Here is a 20,795-nt window from a genome sequence, read left to right as displayed (position 1 = left end):
GATTGGTTCTTACAGCTGGGACAAGCTGGTTTGTCCCTGATTCTAATTGTATCCAAAAATTATGAAGTTAAATATAGCATCCATGTGCTATAGAAGTTCACCAGCCTAAAGTTTGTACCCCTTAAAGAGCAAAAATTAAAACTGTTGAAATATTTCTACAGTTTTTACGTTAGTTTTATCCTTACAGGGTCAATATATAATCCTTCAAGAAAGTAGTCAAGAGCTCAAACTAAAAGTTCATGATAGTTCTTTATACAGAGAGTAGCTTGATAAAAATACCTTGGAAGGAGGAATAGGATTAGGAGGATCAAAAGACGATTATCTGAAAGAGGGGCAAATGCAAATTCAAACCAATGAGAACAGGGAATCTCTTTTGAGATGCTGAATCTAGTCTTGAAGGAAGCAAAAGATGTCAAATCAGGACAATCTGAGATCACTTTATTATTAAGCTCTGAGATCGATCAAATTGATGATTTGGCTAAGGTTGAGAATAGCATCACTTCATTAGAGCAATGCATTTCTGATTCAGAAGATCTTCAGGAGAGTGCCCACGTAAAAGTGTCAGATTTAACAAAAGAAGTTGCCTGGATGGAAGAAAAATATGAAGATTTAGAGAATCAGCCTAGACGTTCATACTTAAGATTTGAGGCCATCGAAGAAAATGCAGAAAAATGTGTTTATTAAGTGTATTGGATAATATCACTGATTTAAAAATTCGATCCTTCTTGAGTTTCAAGGAAATGTAAACATAACTTAAGCTCATAGGGTACCAATGTTTATTTCTTCTAAGAGTACTATGAGGTCACAAATGATTATAGTTAATTTTGCAGACTACAGAATTATAGAAAATGGTACTCCAACAAGTCCTAAGTAAAAGACATTTAGAGACAAAGACGATTCAACTTTAAAATTGTTTTCTGATATGTTGGTGGAATCAGGAAAGAAAAGATGGGAATTTAAACAGTTATTTACTAAATTTCTCAAACAGGGAATTTGTGAATATAGTTCAGCAAGTTACTCTTAAATGTACTGTTAACGGAAAAATAACTGTCCACACATAACTTCAGGAAGCAGTACAAATTCTAACTAGACATGCACAAAATACTATATATTATTCAGAGGTCCTAAAGAATTTTACGCATGAAGTTAATCCAAAGTACATTTGTTCGGGGATGGTTTTAGAAATTATTTTTAAGTTGTCTGTGATTAGTTATATTTTGAAAGGCTGAAGAGATTCTGTTTAGGCACATGATCTGAATTGGGATCGAAAGGGTGGAAACCAAGGCACCCAGAGCTGATAGGGGAGGCTCCATACTTGGGTAAATAAGCCTTCTATACCCTCGAGCCAATAGATGGGGTAAGTGGGGCAAGTGGTGGGAAGGTTAGCAGGGGGAAAAGGGTGACTGCGACGACCTGAGTGGTGGAGGGTCACAAACATATATTGAAGAGTTGGTATCCATAACAAAAAAAAGTGTAATTAAAAAAAATGTGATGAAATTAGTAACCTTAAAATTTGCACATACTTTAATGTATACACAGTATATGTAAGTACATTAGCAGCCTCCGTTTGGCAATATCAGAGCAGGAAATAAAGAAAAAACAAGTATTAAAATGTTTTAGTCAATGCATATGGTCTGAATAATTGTAAGGAGAAAACTGTTCAGCCATGACTCTTAAATCGCAAGTCATCTATTACTCCCCTTTAAGAAAGCCATTGAGTAGCGTGCAGGATTAGCAAGAAACAAATGTTTAAAGAATGGACCTACTATAAGCTATTTGCCTCAACAGAAGCAAGTCAACAAGGGGTTGCAAAAATAATAAACAGCAAGGTAGATATGGCAATAAAGAGGAAAGATGTGTTTGGAAAAAGTATCTTTACCCAGAAGAAAACATATATAATAGTCTGCTTTTATGGCCAGATTATAGGTCATCCCAAACTGTAAATGAGTTACTAGTAACTTTGTCAACGATAAAAGGTATAATGATTGTTGGACTTTTATTTTGTGCAAAATTCTAAGTTAGATGCCTGAAACTGGAATAGGAAGAATAAATAGCTTGAGCCATTTAAGTACTTTAAATCAGAACTAAGTGCTACAGATCTTTGACGATCCTTGAACCCAGGAGTTGAAGGTTATACATGCATCTCCTCAAGATCCATGACGGTTGCATGGACTGATTATTTTTTAGTAACCTCCTCATGATCAATAAAGAGTATGACAATTATTCATAACTGATTTTCAAACAACGTGGCAGTTGGTATGGAAGTTACGGTAACAACTAAAATTCAAGAAAGGTCTTTGTGTCACATAAACAAACTACTTAATGATGAAGATTATGTAAGGGAGATCAATAATTTTATTAAGGATTTTTTTGTAATCAATAAAGGGTCAGCAGAAGAGAATGTTGCATGGGACACCTTTGAGGCAATTATAACAGGTAAAATAATATGATATTGCAATCCGAATAGGGGCACTCAGCCAATTAGAAGAAAAAAAATTAGTATTCATAACAAAGTTTTCTCAATTCTAAACTTGAAGCTAATAGGAAAAATTGAATAGCATCCAAAGCGGAATTACAATATTATCCTTATCGACAGTCACAGCTAAAATTCTAAGTGCTGAATTAAAAATAGTATGAGGAAGAAGACTATACAGGGAAAATGTTGCATTTAGAATTAATATGCTAAATCCTCATACTAACAAGCATTGGTAAATGCATTAGGTTTCGCCTATGTGATTTAACTTTTTTTGTTGTAATTTGTAGTTTTGTGGTTAGTTGTACAATGTAGTTTATTGAAACGTTTGTAAAAAAAAAAAAAAAAAATGCAGGGAGCCAAAAGGCTTAATATGTGTGCTCCTGCCACGACAAAATTGTACAGAATGCATGGTATAAAGGAAGAGCAAATTAATCCAAAGGCAGTAGAGTTCAAAAAGGTTTAAAAACAACCCAAATCTACAGTCAGCAAATACGCATTAAATGTGTGATGTGGCCATGGTAATATTTCACTGTGTTTAGTAGAAAAAAGATATGAGCAGTTCAAAGGCATAAATGTAATGTGGAAAAAAAGACAAATATTTGTTCGACGTCTGAGGCAAGAATGTTAAAAGCTGATTCGAAATGCATGCAGACAGAACAATAGAAACAACAAAATAGAAGCAGGCTGTTAAAACAAGCAGCCATTGCAGCTGTGTGAGTTATTTCCCTTCTACTGGTGAAGGTAAGGTGACCCGGAATGTGCAAGTGTAACGCACATGTGAAAACAGTAAACACCATGCATCGATGGAAAACAAAAAAATGTTAAAACACCAAGGTTCTGTCTAATAATGTAATGAGTGGCTGAGAGGGTCGAGATTTTGGTGCAGCAGCAGCTTACCACTTTGGTTATAAAAACCCAAGGGGCCAAAAAGGGCTCTGTTAGCAAAACAAGGTCAGAAGCGCGCCCTGTGCATGAAGAAAAGAAAAATACTGTAACGTGTAATGCAGCAGCAGTGTGGACCATGTTTGCAAACAAAAGGAAAAGCTGCGAATTACATCATTGCTATTGCAGGGATGCTGTAAAGTCCTTGAATACATTCAATATTGTCACTTTGAGGATCATAGCCCGCATACAAAAACGTCAAAAACGATGTCACAGAGGCAGGCCTATTGGTAACAACAATGCCCTAGTAGATCTAGCCTACAGGGACAAAGGGAGGGAAGGTGTTAACCGAGGCCCTTAGTTAAACATAATAATGCATGCAAATGTGTCCAACATTGCCGCTTTAGAGCACATACTTTTGTATACCAGCGATGTAGTTGGATGAAGGTTTGGGTCGATATGGCGATCACTAAACCGGCGTATGGCAAAGCTCATTATGCCGTGGTTGGGCCATTTTTCTCTGTTCATTGCAAAAGGGGTTTGAAAAGAGCAGCTGTAGCTGGCGGGGTCATGTGATGCGGAACACTAGAGTGCTGTATCCAAGAAGGGTGTGTGCACACGAGTGCCATGTTTACATTAACAGTCTAAAATTACTAAGGAGTTCAGACCCACTACCCCAGTGCATTGTGAAACCATAATGAGAGGTTATTTTATCCCCCGTTCACTAGGCCGTTGGATGTCTCTTTGTTTGGTTTTAGTTCCGTGCAAGTTCTTTTCTCATATTCTTATGGCTATCTTTATATGTTCAGTGCCTCAAACACTCTCGGTAGCAGCGCGCTTGCTAAATAAACAAGCAATGACGGGCTGGGTGGCAGGTGAAAGTAATGACCCAGGCAGGAGATGGCGCCTGGAGGCGGATGCCAGTACCGTTGGCGGTATTGATGGGGGGAAACCGTCTGTAAAAACATGCACTCGTTTGGAATGCTATATATGAAATGAAAGAAATAGAGTAAAGGAGCAGGACAGAGGATGCTGCGTAACTGCCAGAACTGCTGACCTTGGAGCTGGGGAGCGGGGTTCGGGTCTCAGCGTGGGTTCACAAGCATGCATGAAATGCGTGCCAAAAACATTTCAATAAAATACGAGATAAATGCAATTAGATAGGAAAAGTAAACGGTATGGAGCGTTAAGCAACATTTGCGTGCATTTAAAGAAAGTGCCCCAACAGCGGAAGGAAACAGTATTTCAGCCAAGGGAAACTGATACGAGACACACATGAGAAACAAGCATTGGAAAATGCAGGGAACTGAGCTACAGCCAATAGAAATTAAGGAAAAGTAAATGACAAGCACAGGAACCAATGAAAAGCAAGGGGGCGGGATGTAAGCCCCTTTTAAGATTATATTGAATACAATAAGTTTCACAAACACATCACAAGCGCTGTGCAAGCGAAACCTGAAAAGGAAGTCTCCAACTGTGTGGAGACTTCCCAAAAATTATTTGAATACTACAAAAGAAATCTATACTTAACATCAAAAAGTAGAGTGTCTGAAATAACACTCACAAAACTGAAAGTAGTAAAAGAACTAAAGACCATGGCTTCTTTCACTGTTGAAGATATAAAAGAGGTAATAAAAGGGTTACCCAATGTTAAGTGAATGGGGAGGACGGGATTCCTTTGGAATTTATAAGAAATTTTCAAAATTACTGTCCCCCATATTAGCATCAGTGTTGAACCAAATAATTAAAAGTGCAGTTCTTCCTTCATCTTTTTGTAAAGGAAACCATGTTAGTTTTGTAAAACCAAAGAAAGCATTGACCAGTCACTTTATTAAATGTCACTTATGAGATAGTCGCGACAGCTATATCTTAGTACCAAAGTTTGATGGAGGCAATAGATTTTTTTCCGCAGAAAAAAAGAATATGCCGACAGCAATAGTATTGTTTTATGCTGGAAGGACACCTTTGACTTTGTAAGCTGGAATTCCTTATATGTTATTTTGGTTAAATTTGGATACCCAACCCAGTTCATAAAGTTAATTAATGATCTATATAAATAAAGCTAAGGTTACCTTAATGATAAATGCATCTCTGGCTGGCTCAATCAAGATTTCAAGAGGAACAAGACATGGGTGTCCTATGCTTCCTATCCTGTTTGCTCTATTCATTAAGGCATTAGCCAGTGTAAGTCTCTGAAGCACGTATATCCATTCACCATTAAACCCTATCCCCATTATAGAATTATTTGCAAATAAAGTTGTGCTTCTTTTAAAGGCAGATAAGAACAATATCTCCAACACTCTGGGCAAATCGAGAGATAATCCACCCAGGGCAGCTAAGGCTGAATGGTTGATGCGTCTGGAAACATATTTAGGGATTTTTGCCATGAAGAACTTTAATGCACTATATGCCTTACATTGTAAAGCTTTGATAAAAAATGAACGCATTGTTTAAATAGATGGAGCCTTCTCCCCTAGCTATAATGGGTGGAGTGGCCATGGTAAAATATTAACATTACTGTTTTCTCTGTTCTTATTTGCCAGCTTGTCCCTTAAGTTTAATGTATTTATTTACATTTTTTTACAGCGCTAAATTCTATGATAAGCAGTTTCATCTTGAACTATAACCACCCAGGCTAGCTTTAGAATGCATTTTCTTATCTATGTAAAGGGGTGGGCTAGCCCTCCCAAACATCAGACTGTATTGTATGACTGCTTTAGCTCGTTATTGCAGGCAGGTGTCCCTGTGTGTGTATGATTATTCACTATATAATATTATGTTAGCTCAAGCTGCGATATCCCAAATATACTGCGTTCCTATAGAACCCCTAAATATCCAAAACACATTAAATCAAGTCTCCTCTCCTGTAAATATCTTTACAAGAAAAGTCCAGTTTTTTTTTTGTTTAAGATATTTTGTCTATCAACAGCTATACCAGACTGGTAGACAGCGTGCCAGGATTCCCTTCTCTCACTATTAATGAAATTAAAAGATTGGAAATTTACTGGTTTATTAATATTACCTATTTTTTGTGGCTAACTCGTAGTACCCAGAAGAATAGTTTATAGGGCAAACAGTGGGCTAGTTCTGGCTTTCATTAGCAAAGCTGGAAATACTTTTTGACAGAAGCAGAGGAACAGGATTTTGGTGTTATTTTCTACAAAACTGGGTCCAAGGCAATGAATTTGATAGAATAGCTAATAAATGGTTTAAGGATACTGGAAAGATTAACCTTGTTTAGATTCTTCTTCCATTCATTTAAGATTACATCCATCACATGAATATGAATTCGAAGGTTAATCTGTGGCGATGCAGCAAGGTTTTCACTAGAGGTGCTGGAAATCCCACATTCTACTAAATGAAAGGCTAAATTACAGGCAACATATCTTTTCCAGGATATTTGTCTCTTTGTTCATTACGACGGATATCAGTTTCTTCCTCGAACTGGACCAATCCAACTCTGTTTACCTGTCAGGAGCTTCACAATCCTACATGTGAGAAACCTCCTGTTGACTTCTCCCCTCGATTGAAACCATTGTTTCCACCTTCATTCTTCTCAGTCTTTCTCCTCGTATTCCCTTCTGTTCTTCCTTTCAGGAGTAGAACAGGTAGATGAAGCCTAAGGGGAGAAAGAGTTCTCCATGTAATACAGTTTTCTAGAGTACTTCCCCATATTCTCTCTGCAGGAGTAGACGTAGCCAATATAAATGACTGGCTCACAAAATGTACGCAAATGCTGAGCTATTCATAGAACAACTGCTAAACATTCAGCAGAGACAGTTTGTCTCCAACCACACTTACCTCCCAGTTACCCATTGCCAAATACCTGGAAACACCTCATGCCTGGTGAACCGAAAGCACATGTATGTGCATTGGTATGTGCCTGTGGGGAAACATCCTTAACCCCCATGCCATTACTCCGCATGCCATTACCCCGCATTTTTTACACCGCGAAATATTTTACAATGCTGGGCTTTACACCATAAACTATTACAACGCATTCCCAAAGTAACGCCCCGGTGGAGTTAGAATAGTAAATTGCACTTTAATGGGGATTGCGTTGTAAAACTCTGCGTTTTAAAAGATTTTGCGGTGTAAAAACTGCAGAGTAATGGCACGAGGAGTAATAGTGTGCGGGGTAAAGTGTCCTATTCGTGCCTGAGTCTGTACATGCACAGTTCTTTGGGCATGCATACTGGTTCCACTTTTCCATTCTTGCTGCCGCAATTGTTGGAAGTAAAAAAGAAAAATGGGACTAATGGAACGCTTCGTACTCAGCGCCATTAAGTTGTATCCTTTCAGTCCTACCACGATGCCTGAACATTCTTTGAAAAAAGATTGATTCCTTAACTCCTCGAACAGTATTTACGAAGTTTCACCTTATGCGTGGGGCCCAGCAGAGGGGTAAATATGTGGATCAAAGTAGAAGGCCCAAACCCAGCAGGATTCCCCATATCCTAGAGTTCCCATCTCTGTGGTAGAGAAAAAGTAAAACAGATGCTGGGAATTCTAGTCCCTTTATGGCGCCTAGTAGCAATGGACAGGACTTACATTCACAGCATTTTCCCTGTGTCTTCCTGTCTCAGGGAGGTGGGTTTACCTCAAAAGGAATGACCGGGCCTAGGATGAAGGGCATATAAGTAATGGGAATCACCTACTCTTATTCCTTGATGTGGAGCGTGAGATTCCTGGGCATAAGATGGAGCTGTTTGCTGCCAAAAATGAGTTGACCAATCTGCGTGCCCCCGCATCACTTTTCTACAGTGTGCAGTGTGCACTGAGACTGTATCAAAGGGGAAAGGTTTGTTCATTCAGGCAAGTGAAGGCAGCCTGAGCATTAATATTGAAAGTCAGGGATGAAAGTGACAAGTCTTAGAAAGTCCTTAATTTCTGGTGATGTTCTCTTCCAGGTGTAGTATTGTTTGCAGAGGGTGTAGTGTTTTACACTGTAATGATTTGATTCTCTGGGGGAGATAGTCGAGTTCTGGTCGTTTTTGTTCTGGGAGTTTGTTTTTATGCTTGTTCTTTAATCCTCTTGGGGTACATGGCGACCACCATGTTTCTTCTCTGAGCATGAACAATAACTAGTCAGCCTTCCTTTACACTATAACACTGTCTGAAATGGTGGTAGCCATGTTGGGTGTAGAAATGACTACCCATTAATTAAAATTTCCATGTATTTACCTCACTTCAATCAAGGAAGAAGATAATCTGTTGCCAAACAATCAAATTGTGTCAATGAGCCTGCATGTAACCGCATTAATGATGGATGCCACTCACTGCTTAGATTAGCGCATTCTAGACTTTAGTGGGGGAAGGGGGACCTGAACAGGATTGGCTGTGGTTTCACAATGATGGGTGAATGCTGCCCAATGAAGGAACAAGACTATTTGTTTAGACTTCTCTCCCTGTAATTTTTGGCCTGCTCATTGGCCTACAAATAATCATTCAAAATGTCTTTCTTGCTTGTCTCCACAGACATACTGAATCCTGGCCTCTGTCTAATGTTCTGTAACGGATCCTTACATGCTTATGTATTGTAGCTCTTCTTCTGGAAAGTGCTCTGCCATCCTTTTGGGTCTTACCCATGCTATATAAAACTTCGAAGGAATGAAATATATTTTTGTTTCTCCAGCTTCTTCTCCTCATCTGGGCACCAGTTACTCAGTGTTATGTTCTGATCTAGAAGTTGTTTGGTGAGAGAAGTTCACAGAAATTTCGGAGATAATTAACTACAGAAGAGTATTTAATAAACAGATTTACAACATAAAGCCAGGAGCTGCTACTGCACATCACACCATAAATTATGCTATACGTTACCAATGTTTCCATCAGGTTGAATCACAAACTGAGCTGTTCCGCTGCGAATGTGTTTTTATACAAATCGGTTTCATAAAATGACTTTTATTTAATAAACTAATATTATCTTCCTATAGGGCGTGAATGCTGTATTCGATGCCTTTATGATCTGCAAAGTGAGTGTGTTGGAAATAGTCAACAAAATGCTTCATAGAAACAGAGTACCCGAGGTAAGCGACTTTTCACCTAATGTATTTGCATTACTGATGGGGACGTTCACGTTGATACTAGGATAAATATAATGTTTCTCTTGGAAGCCCAATGTAATGCATTCATTGACGTGTGTACTTCCCTCTATGTGGTGACTTTGTCAACCATTATACATGAGGTGTTTCATAGTTAGACACATCTGCTTTGAAATGTCAGAGAAAATAAATATTCGTTTAAATAAATAACATTGGGATCACATTCCCAGAGGAAGGGCCATGTGCAGCCTCTCCTTTTCTAATTAGTGCCTCTCCCAAAAGGGTTGGTGCTCTGTAACTGCGACTGGGCTGTGATCCCAGAACTGTCAGGATCTGAGGAGAGGCACCAGCCAATTCCTGGCCAGGGATCACGGGTAGTGAGAAGGGTGGAGGGGGAGCGGAGTGGGTGGGGGCAAATGGGCGCTAGACATTGATATATTCACCCATCTGCATGCTCTGTTTTTTCAGTACCTAGTTAGAAAGTTGTGAGTGTTGTGGCCACAGTTTGATGTTTGCCAGGTAGTCTGGGAAAGAAAAATGGTGGAATCCATGCAAACCAAGCCTGAGTCTCCAATTTTCAGAAATTTTATATTTTTGGGGTTTGCCTGATGCCTGCCAAACCGAAGGCCCGAATAGTGCAGTCAGCCCCCATGTGAATCGGGTGGCCATTGTATTTTGTGTAGTCATCATTTGCCATTAGAGGGCATTATGTGTAAGAAAAACTGGTGCGACCCACACAAACCACTCCACCCTGGATTCTCTTGGGTCTCTAGTTTTTAGTAATGCCTTGGGTTGGTAGAGGATGTCATTAGGCGAACTACTAAAACTATATTAATATACAGCTGTGACTGTAAGAGTCTTTTGGATGCAAATGTGTGTTAATCAGCCAGATCAGCCTTTAATACTAGCAAGTACAGATGAAAATCTTGTCGCTAATTGTTCCTTTTCACATTTCTATTCACTATTTGATGAATTCATTGTTTAGTTCGATTGGGAAACTGCACTAATATTCAGACATGTGTAGCTTTCTTACTCCGCACCTATTTCCCCACAATTTTCAAGTAGCTAGAAACAACAGATAATAGCAATCATTGATTACTACTTTATTGTGTGTAAAAACAGTGATGCAAGAAATGCTTTTCCTTTAGTGCCTCCATCGGGCGATTTTAGAACAACATGTGGATGCCTTATGGCTCTGTTAAGCTGCGCTCTAGGAAAACATTGTGCATTCTTGTAAAATGTACGGCAAGGCTGTGGAAAATGAATTATTGGTTCTGACTGTATTTGCTGGCTCTTAGCAGTGTATCATTTGAAATTTCTTAAATGACTTTTAAACTTTAATGTGTTATTTTTACTTTCGTCCATTGATTGTATATTGCATATTTTAATTGGTGTTTTCTTGTACAATGATTTGGAGTAATGATTGTTATTCTTTATTCCCTTGGAGGTTTGTATGGTCTTGATAAAGTGCCAGCAATTTCAACAACAAAAAGGACAACATGTTTAGGTGATATTTTGGATGTTGATTAGGACAATCACCAAGGTATCTAAGTTGTACATAAGCATTCCACTACATTAGATATCCGAGGTTTTGCTGATATTTTATGGCCGCCATTCATTTATCAAATCGTTGTCTACTTGCTTGAAAGTAAAATTTTAGTTCCTCACCATGTAGACCAGTGAATATTTTATAATAATTTCTTTCAGGTTTGTCTTAACTTTCTCAATGCTTTCCTTTCTTACTTGGTTTCTATGGTGAAGGTTTGGTGCATTGACAGCCTTTTGCCCTGATGCATGATGGTGCCCATTATATCTGTTACACAAGGCTTGTGAATTTGATCTTAGAATCTCACATGCCAATCATAGCAAGTATATGCTTCACTATTGTAGACAATCTGCCACGATTGTCAGGCAATAGTTTCTGTAGTAAATGCCCTACCGAAGTACACAGCTGGACTATCCATTAAACGCACGCAAACATATGTTAGAGTACTAAGAGCAGTTTTTTTTATCTTGATTAACTTCAGTCATTAGGACTCTGAATCTGACTGTGGTGCTGAGATCGAGCATCATGGTGGGATATTTGTCTATTTCCTATGAGGATGTGTGCCCCTTTAGCTCCTTGCAGAACCCCAACTCGTCAGTATCATGCCACATTATATTATGTCCGGTAGTCCATCTTGCTGCTTACCATTCCATTTCCTCTCTCATTCAACTCTGTCACATTTCCACATTATCACTTCTTAGAGATTGGCTGAATGGAGCAATCATTTTCTGTACCTCTTTGGCCATCCTGTCCTCGCTTGTTTTACATACCATTAAAACTGTTCCTTATTATGAGATTGCACATATTGACCAATTTCTTCCTGGGGGAGCCTGCACAGTTCTTTCCATATTTGTGATGTCTGGGCCAGAGGGCACTGTTGATGTTCCTGGCTCTTTATGTCTATGTGGTTAACCTCGCTACTTCTGTGCAGATGTTATCCAAGTGTCCCCGGGGAGAGGCTGACCTGCAATTGTCTGCTGATATTTGTAGAATCATCATTCGAGTTGCCCTGCTAAGAATCTCGTCTCATTAGGTTAGCATAACACTGCCTGTCCCAGGTGCAGGCAATGTGCGGTTCTGAGGCTTCAATGGGCCCGGTCCAATTTCTTGTGTCTGCCAGCAAGGGAGGTGCCCTCAGTCTCCAGTTGCAATGACCCTCTGTCTTGTTGCACTGGATGGTTCAGTGGCATTTTTTCCCCAAATGAGTATTCCAAATTATCAGCTGCTGTCCAAAGGCCAGGATAACAGTGCTGCAGTGGATCTGTCACAATACACAGGGCTTTCACTCATGTCAATCAGAGTTTACTGGGGAGAGGGCAGACTTCCAAAACAACCAGTCAGTTCATTAGCATTAGAGCTCTGTGCTATGAGTGACTATTTATTCCAATATGCATGGTCTCATCCCTGCATCTCTCTTTACTTGTGAATGATGGGGCACATGACGTGTTTCTGTCTCACATTTACACAGAGTGTAGCGAGTGGGATGCCTGTCACACAAGCATCCGTGGCTACCTGGCACCACAAAGCACTGCACAATTAAGGTTTCTCTTTCAGACTGCATCACAAACAGGAGGAAATACAACATTCCATTAGAGAGAGCCTACAAGGGCATTAAAGTGATTGTAATCACTAACCCTATGCAGTAAACTCAGCGACTACGACATAATGCTAGTTTTGTATCAGGACTGTATGATGATGCGCAGGCTGACAATTAGCTGGAATAAGTCCTTCTATCGCCAAGCCTGGCAATAGCACCTGCCCACCGAGTTTATAAGGTGATCTTGCATGCTCATTTGTCAGAAACTAGGATCCAGGTTGAATCCTGTGCAAATTGTTTTCACACTGGAATACTCTAGAGGAGTTATTCTTCTTGGCTAATGGGACACAAAACCACCATACTGAGGGTTGCGAAATATGGGACAATGCTTCCCCATACTGAAGGTTTACTGAATATGAACTATCTCACCTTCAGTGTTCATAATTTACAATGGGATTATAGCATTATTTTAGGAATGTTTCTTAAACCCCTATTACTGAACTTGAAATGTTAATTCTGAACACTAAATCCACATAAATCAGGAGATTGTTTTATCATACTACTGTCTGAAGCCCTATTCTATTTCACCTGAGCAGGCTATCCAAAACCTAAACATGATGTGAGACTCCTAATCAGAGGTGATTGTCTCGGTGAGCAGGCGGGTATGCGGAGGCAGCAAGAGGGTGAGCTCACACAACTTGAAAACAAATTACTTCGGCGAGAGGGCGAGGCGCTAAGGGGCCACGCAGCCTCTCTAGCGCAGGATAGGGAAGAACACCCCAGACTGATGGAACAGCTCCGCCATTTAAATTATGTGGCCCATTCGGCACGTACACCATCATATGGGGGACAAACCAGGCAAACTACTGTCCTGGCTGATTCGACAAGATGCAGTCACTACACCCATGACGTCTATCAAGACCGCACACGGTGTCACTGTACATACACAACATGACATACATAATGCCTTTGTGGAACACTATTCCGAAATGTACTAGACCGATTTGCAAGCGACGGATCTTGGCGGACTACCGGTTGAATTTTATAAAGTTTACTCAAATATATTAATACCAGAATTGCAACGGGCGTACACGACAGCGCTGGATGACTCATCACTTACGCCTACGCAAAATGAGGCGCTGCTGATTTCCCTTCTCAAACCAGACAGAGACCCTGAACTCCTGGGCTCCTATCGTTCGTTGGCTCTGTTGAACACAGATTACAAGATATTCGCTTCCATCCTAGCTAAGAGACTAGCTCCATTTGTACAGACTCTAATCCACCATGACCAAAATGGATTTGTCCCAACTATAAGTACCTCTCTCAACATATGTAGACTGTTCAGAATCCAGACGTACGCATCAGAGCGCTGGCCGCATTCGGGCTGCCTGGTGCTGGATCTGGAAAAGGCCTTTGACTCATTGGAATAGCCCTATCTTGCAGCGGTTCTGCGCCAGTATGAGCTCGGAGACGGATACTTGCAACTGGTACAGCTGCTATACCAGCGCCCTACGGTGCGAGTTCGCACAGGTAGGCTCATTTCTGATGCAATCCGAGTTCGAAGAGGCACCAGACAGGGGTGCCCGCTATCCCCGCTGCTTTTTTCCCTTGCCAAGGAACCTCTGGCAGCTATGCTCTGAGAGAGCGGCATGGAATGGGGCATTCCTCTAGGCGATGGGCTCCACGCAGTGTCCCTATATGCGAACGATCTGCTGTTATATATCAAAGATCTACACGCTATACCTCCAGTTATATCTACACTGTTTCGCAAGTTTGAAGCAGTATCGGGGCTCAGAGTAAACTGGGCTAAATCAGGTGTCTACTCGTTCCTAAACGACGTGACGAAAGCTGACGTAATCATTAGTGGAACTGCACACGCTTGGTACCCAACTACATTCAGGTACTTAGGAGTTTACATATATAGGTCCCCAGCGGATATACTAGACGGTAACCTGGTGCGTGCCATCTCATCTGTTAAGGCACAGATACAGTTCTGGAAAACTCTCCCATTAAATGTCATGAATCGTATTACTTTAGTCAAAATGATAGTGTTACCAAGACTATTATATTATTTTGCGAACATACCCGTGTATGTTCCGGTACGTGTATTTCGGGAACTGGAAGGCTTGATTCGCGGACTAATCTGGAATACAGGGAGGCCCAGAATAGCGCTGCAGAAATTGTATGCGCCACCTGAGCGGGGAGGGCTAGCGGTTCCTTATTTGGAGCTCTATTACCTAGCTGCTCAGTTACAATGGGCCACAAAATGGCTGAGCGGTAGGAACCTGTCGGATACGGCGACCGAGTTGCTCCCGTGGACACAGTCCCAACTATATAATTTGTTTCATCCAATGGCAAAACCTCCCCGCCCGAAACCAATACACATTGAGCTGGCTCATACGTGTTTCCGGAGAAGCCTACAATTCACCAAAGATGTGATCCCTTATGCCCGATACTACCACTCATTGGGACGCCCAGAGGCGGAGGCGCGGTGACAGACGTGGAGTTGTCAGCTTGGCATGAGGCTGAAGTTGAAACAATGGGGGACCTGTATGTAGACGGTACTCTTATGCCCTTTGCAACCCTGGCAGCAGACAGTGGTATACCAGTGGGTCAGTTTCTCCTTCACGCGGTTATCATACGGGCGTTGACGCTGGCATGGGGAGATTTGACAGCTGAGCCACCAACACATCAACTGACGCAGTATCTGCATGTCATGAGGGAGGGGTCACTTGTGGTCCATTGGCTAGTGGAGGCCTTACTACCCATGTATTTACACCATCGCAAAATCTCTGAACACGCTGGGCTGAGGATAAGGGTAGACCTTGGACTGATAAAGATTGGGAACGTGTCTTAGCCAGCGCTACACATATACCACGCAACTCACGGTTTAAACTTATACAGACATATATATTACACAGAGCGTACCTTTCACCGGACAAAATAAACAAATATTTCAACATCGCCACTTCTGCCTGCCCGAGTTGTCGGCTTATAGACGCCGACTTCCTTCATATGGTGTGGTCCTGTCCCCTGCTATTGCCCTACTGGCGCACTGTGATTGAGACACTCACGAACTGCACTAGTACCCAAATACCTAACACGTGGGAGGTCTGTATTCTAGGATTTTATATACGTAATAAAGCCAATAGGGTGAGCTCTAGATTTCGTGATCTAGGCCTAATAACTGCGAAGCGGCTAATTACTCAAAGATGAAAACATAAGGATCCCCCGAGACACTCAGCTGGAAAAAATCCCTAGAGGTATGGGTGCAGGCAGAAAGCACCGTCCTCCATCGGGAGGAAAAGGCGGGACTGCGCAAATACCCCATATCACAATCCTGGGATGATATCCTCAAGACCCTCATGCAACCTCATGCTGCACCACACACACCTCCAGTGCAACAGGCAGGTGATATTACTTGACGGTCTAATAAATGAGGCCATTATGCTATATGCAGCGCTGTTATCTACCGCAATTGTCGGACCAAAACATGACCACGCAGGCCTTGGCGACATTTCGTAGGAACTTACTCAGTCATACGTAGTTCTGGCATCTACATGTTTATGATTACAATAGAAAATGCAATCCGCACTAGTTGCGCACACAACCTGACTGAATTCGGAAGGCTACTCATCTGATGACCATCAACTATTTCTGGTGCTTGATATATCTCTTCCCCCCCCCTATTTTCTTTTTCCTTTTTCTCCCTTTTTTTTCTCCCCCCTCTACTTTTAGTTGGAGTTCAAGTTTTTTCAAGTCATAAATAACAAAAAGTTGATATCTCGCACTATTTATTATTATGCACACATATCACACATGAGGAAATGCGACTTGAGTCACAGGAGGTGCTAGGAATGCAATGGTATCTCTCAGTCACCTGCTGTAACTGCACACAGGAAGCTACTGATTTTGTGATGCACACAAGGGCTACATATATTTATATGTCGATAGAGAGGACAGTATACGTAAGCAGTTAGAACCTATGATACTTTGTGCATGTATAACGCTAAGTGTGCTGCAGATGCAAACCTTTCTATACCACTTGGTGGAAACACCTGACTTTATGTACATAGGCCCAAGGCAGAATTTCTTTTACTGTAAGTTTAATATGAATACTAATGTGTTGCAACTGTATAAGAAAAGATAAAATGCAATAAAGATTTTCAAAAAATAAATAAAAATGATTGGATACTCCTAAAGGACAAGAAACGTAAGATATAGATATTTTTCTCATCAGAGTGGTGGGTACTTTCCTATTTAGAAGCCTATCAAAACAATCCAGCCATCATTTAAAATTGTTAAGTTTCTGAAAGAAACACGTTAGTTAGATTCCTCACCTTAGAATATCCCCAGGCGTCAGACTGGATCCGGAAGATTTTTCGTCAGCAATATCCCTTGCGCGTCGCTAGGCGTCGTCTGCGGCTCCGCGTCCGTTGTCGGCGTCGTGCGCCGGAATGACGTCGTCGGAGTACTTAGACGCCGCCCTCGCGCGCTGACGTCAGTTCTTCTTTTTTCCGCGCCAGTAAGCGCAGATCCGGGAGAGCTACCCCTTTTAGTCTTTTTTGACTAAGTTTTTTGATCCTTTTTGATCTTTTCTCGACTCCGGTGCCGGTAGGATGCCTGGTTTTAAAGCCTGTGCTGACTGCAACCGCTTGATGTCGGTTACGGATCATCACCGCCGGTGCCTTTACTGTTTGGGCCTCGACCACGACGCGGAGTCGTGTTCGGACTGCAAGGCCCTGACTTCGAAGGCTAGACGGGAGCGGTCCCGTAAGCTTCTCGAGCTTCGCCACTCGGCTCCGCGCCCCTCTCGATCCCGGTCCAGGAGGAGGTCCAAGGATCGGTCGCGGAGCCGCAGCCGACCTCATCATCGATCGTCTGGCTCCAAGTCTTCGGGTAAGTCGAAGCACTCCAAGAAGTCCAAGAGGCGACACCGCTCTTCGGACTCCCCTCGCCGGTCGCGCGACTTGGCCGAGGGTCAGGGTGGTTCCACCCCCGCGGCTCCAGCGGTGCCGCAGGCGCCGCGCAAGTCCCCATACCCGCCGGTCCCTGGGACTGACGCGACGCCGGCGGAAGTCAGTGCCTTCCTCTCGGCCATGAGGAACCTGGCTCCGCCGTCGGTGCCCGCTGGCGCGCCTTCGGGCCCGACAGGGCAACCTTGCATGCCGGCGGCTCCAGCCCCGGCGCCGTCGCCGGCTCCGGCCTCGACGCCGCAAGTGCCCGAGGGACCCGTCCCCGCCGACGCCGGTCGACCTCGTCACGCCTCCTCCGCCGGCGTTGACACCGGATCCACCTCCGACGCCGGCTCCGCTCAGCGTCGTGCCCCAGTTCAGCCCCGCTCCGGACCCGGCGCCGTTACGGCGTCGATGGACGCCGCGTACGGCGCCGTTGGAGACACATTATGTCTATCGTCCGGCTCCGATCCTTCCTCCTGTTTACCAGGAATCGGATGACGGGGGCGAATGGGAGGGGTCCGAGGACCCTATGGCCGTTCAGGCTCAGCTGTCACAGGACTGGGCAGATGAACTGGGGGAGGCCAGTGGTCTGGATACCTCCTCAGACACTGGATTCATCTCTCCTCCGACTGTGGCTTTGGAGGAGGGTGCAGCTTTCTCTGTGGTGCTGCGCAAGGCGGCCGCAGCCCTTGGGCTCGAGCTACCTGCCGTGGCTGTGAGAACTAACGTTCTCACTGAGGTGCTTCAGTCTGCAGCAAGCTCCACTGAGCCTCTGCTGCAATTCAATGAGGCCCTCATTGACGTTCTGCAGGGCACCTGGTCCAAGCCCTCCACAGTTCCTCCTGTGGACAGGAACGTCGCCAGGCGCCACCGCCCTGCTCCGGGCGACCCCAGTTTTCTGTCCCAACACCCTACCCCCGAGAGCCTGGTTATCCAGGCTTCTACCTCCCAATCCTCCTTCCCGACCGCTCCGCCGGACCGGGATTCCAAGAGACTGGAACAGTTTGGCAAAAAGCTGTTCTCCTCCCTTAGTTTGGGCCTGCGGTCCTTGAACACCGCCTGTCTGTTGGACCGTTATTCCCACTCTCTGTGGGATACGGTGGAGGACGTGCTGCCCCTGTGTCCGGAGGAGGTCCAGACACGACTTACCCAGGCTCTGGCCGGTGGGAGGGATGCAGCGCGACATGCTATCAGATGTGGGCTTGACACTACGGACTCGCTGGGTAGGGCGATTTCTACCATTGTGGCGCTTAGACGTCACGCCTGGCTGCGGTCCACGTACTTTTCGGGAGATGTCCAGAGTACTCTCATGGACATGCCCTTCGATAGCACTCGCCTTTTTCGTGAGAAAGCGGACAGTGCGCTGAATCGCTTTAAGGACTCCCGGGCTACGGCCAAGTCCTTGGGCCTCTCGGCCCCGCGGTCGCAAACTTCCGCCTTTCGCCCCTTTCGTGGCCAAGGAAGGGTTGCCTCCTCACGTCCGCCTAGCCACCAGCCGCAGAACCAACCTGCGCGCGGTCGCGGACGTGGTTTCCGCCAAGGCGGTTCTGGAGGACGACGCGGTCAGCCCACATCCACCCCGGCAGCATCCGCCTCAAAGGCTTCCTAGTCCGAGCTTTCAGGCCCATTCCACGCCAGTGGGCGGCAGAGTTCGCCATCACCTGCTCCACTGGCGGTCCATCACATCGGACAGGTGGGTGCTGCAAATCGTCCGAAGGGGCTACTCCCTCCCCTTCGAGACGACCCCTCCAGCCATGCCACCGCAGCACCACCGTATCTCGGGGGATCATTTGAATCTTCTCCACGAGGAAGTTTCGGCCCTCTTGGCCAAGGGGGCCGTCGAGCGCGTTCCGAGCCCAGAAGTAGGTCGTGGTTGTTATTCCCACTACTTTCTGGTTCCCAAGAAGGGCAAAGGGGGTCTACGCCCTATCTTGGACCTCCGGAACGTCAATGCCTTCCTCCGGAAGGAAAGGTTCAAGATGTTAACTTTGGCTCAGGTTCTAGCTGCCCTAGACCCGGGAGACTGGATGGTAGCGTTGGACTTGCAGGACGCATATTTCCACATCCCCGTCCTGCCGGCCCACCGGCGTTACCTGCGGTTCACGGTGGGTCAAGAGCACTTTCAGTTTACCGTGCTCCCCTTCGGCCTTACCAGTGCCCCTCGGGTGTTCACGAAAGTGATGGCGGTGGTCGCAGCTCATCTGTGCAGATCAGGGGTTCCAGTCTTCCCCTATCTCGACGACTGGTTGTTGAAGGCGGGCTCGCCCCAGGCAGTCGTCTCCCACCTCCAGACTACGGCGGATCTCCTGCATTTGCTGGGGTTTTCCATCAACGTGCCGAAGTCACACCTGAGTCCTTCTCAGAAGCTCCTCTTCATCGGAGCGGTTCTCGATTCGGCGCAGTTCCGGGTCTATCCGCCGGAACAGCGGGTCCGGGATATTCAGGCCCTGATTCCCATCTTTCGGCCTCTATCCTGGGTTTCGGTCAGGCTAGTGTTGCGGCTTCTGGGGCTGATGGCCTCCTGCATCCTACTAGTGCATCACGCCAGGCGGCGCATGCGGGCTCTGCAGTGGGACCTGAAGTTTCAGTGGGCCCAGCATCACGGCAACCTGTCCGACCATGTCTTGATCTCGGAGGGCACTGCACAGCAGTTGCAGTGGTGGCTCACGGACCGCGATTGGGTCACGGGCAAGAGCCTCTCCCTTCCCCAACCGGAGCATGTCGTAGTGACGGATGCGTCCCTCCTGGGATGGGGTGGCCATATGGGAGAGGCGGAGATCAGAGGCCTCTGGTCTCCGGCGGAGTCTCGCTTCCACATCAACCTGTTGGAGTTGAGAGCGATCCGACTTGCACTGAAAGCCTTCCTTCCCTCTGTCAGGGGAAGTGTCGTGCAGGTGTTCACGGACAACACCACCGCCATGGGGTATTGCAACAAACAGGGCGGGGTGGGGTCGTGGACCCTATGTCAGGAGGCTCTGCGCCTCTGGACGTGGCTGGAACACCAGGGCGTCACCCTAGTGGCTCAACATCTGGCGGGCTCTCTGAACGCCAGAGCAGACGAACTCAGCCGCCGGTGCATGATGGATCACGAATGGCGTCTGAACTCCGAAGTGGCGCAAGGTCTCTTTCAGCAGTGGGGAGAGCCTTGGTTAGATCTATTCGCCACCGAAGAGAACGCGCAATGTCAGCAGTTCTGCGCGTTGGAATTTCCAAGGCGGCACTCGCTCGGCGACGCTTTTCGTCAGGAGTGGAGTTGCGGTCTGTTGTACACCTTTCCGCCTATACCACTTCTGCCCAGAGTGCTGAAGAATATCAGGCACGACCGGGCCCAAGTCCTCTTGGTGGCTCCGGA

General features: G+C 44.8%; 1 protein-coding gene across 1 annotated transcript in view; it reads left to right on the top strand.

Moving 5' to 3' along the window:
• The window catches only part of TMTC4 (transmembrane O-mannosyltransferase targeting cadherins 4), a 724,433-nt gene that overhangs the window by 260,358 nt on the left and 443,280 nt on the right, over positions 1-20,795 (top strand). Inside the window, exon 7 of the mRNA XM_085622264.1 lies at positions 9,295-9,387. Coding sequence (XP_085478390.1) covers positions 9,295-9,387 — 93 coding nt within the window. The remainder of the gene's footprint in view (positions 1-9,294; positions 9,388-20,795) is intronic.

This window comes from Triturus cristatus, chromosome 8 (genome assembly GCF_964204655.1).
Source record: "Triturus cristatus chromosome 8, aTriCri1.1, whole genome shotgun sequence".
NCBI classification, from domain to species: domain Eukaryota; kingdom Metazoa; phylum Chordata; class Amphibia; order Caudata; family Salamandridae; genus Triturus; species Triturus cristatus.
This window is presented reverse-complemented; position numbering and strand designations above follow the sequence as displayed.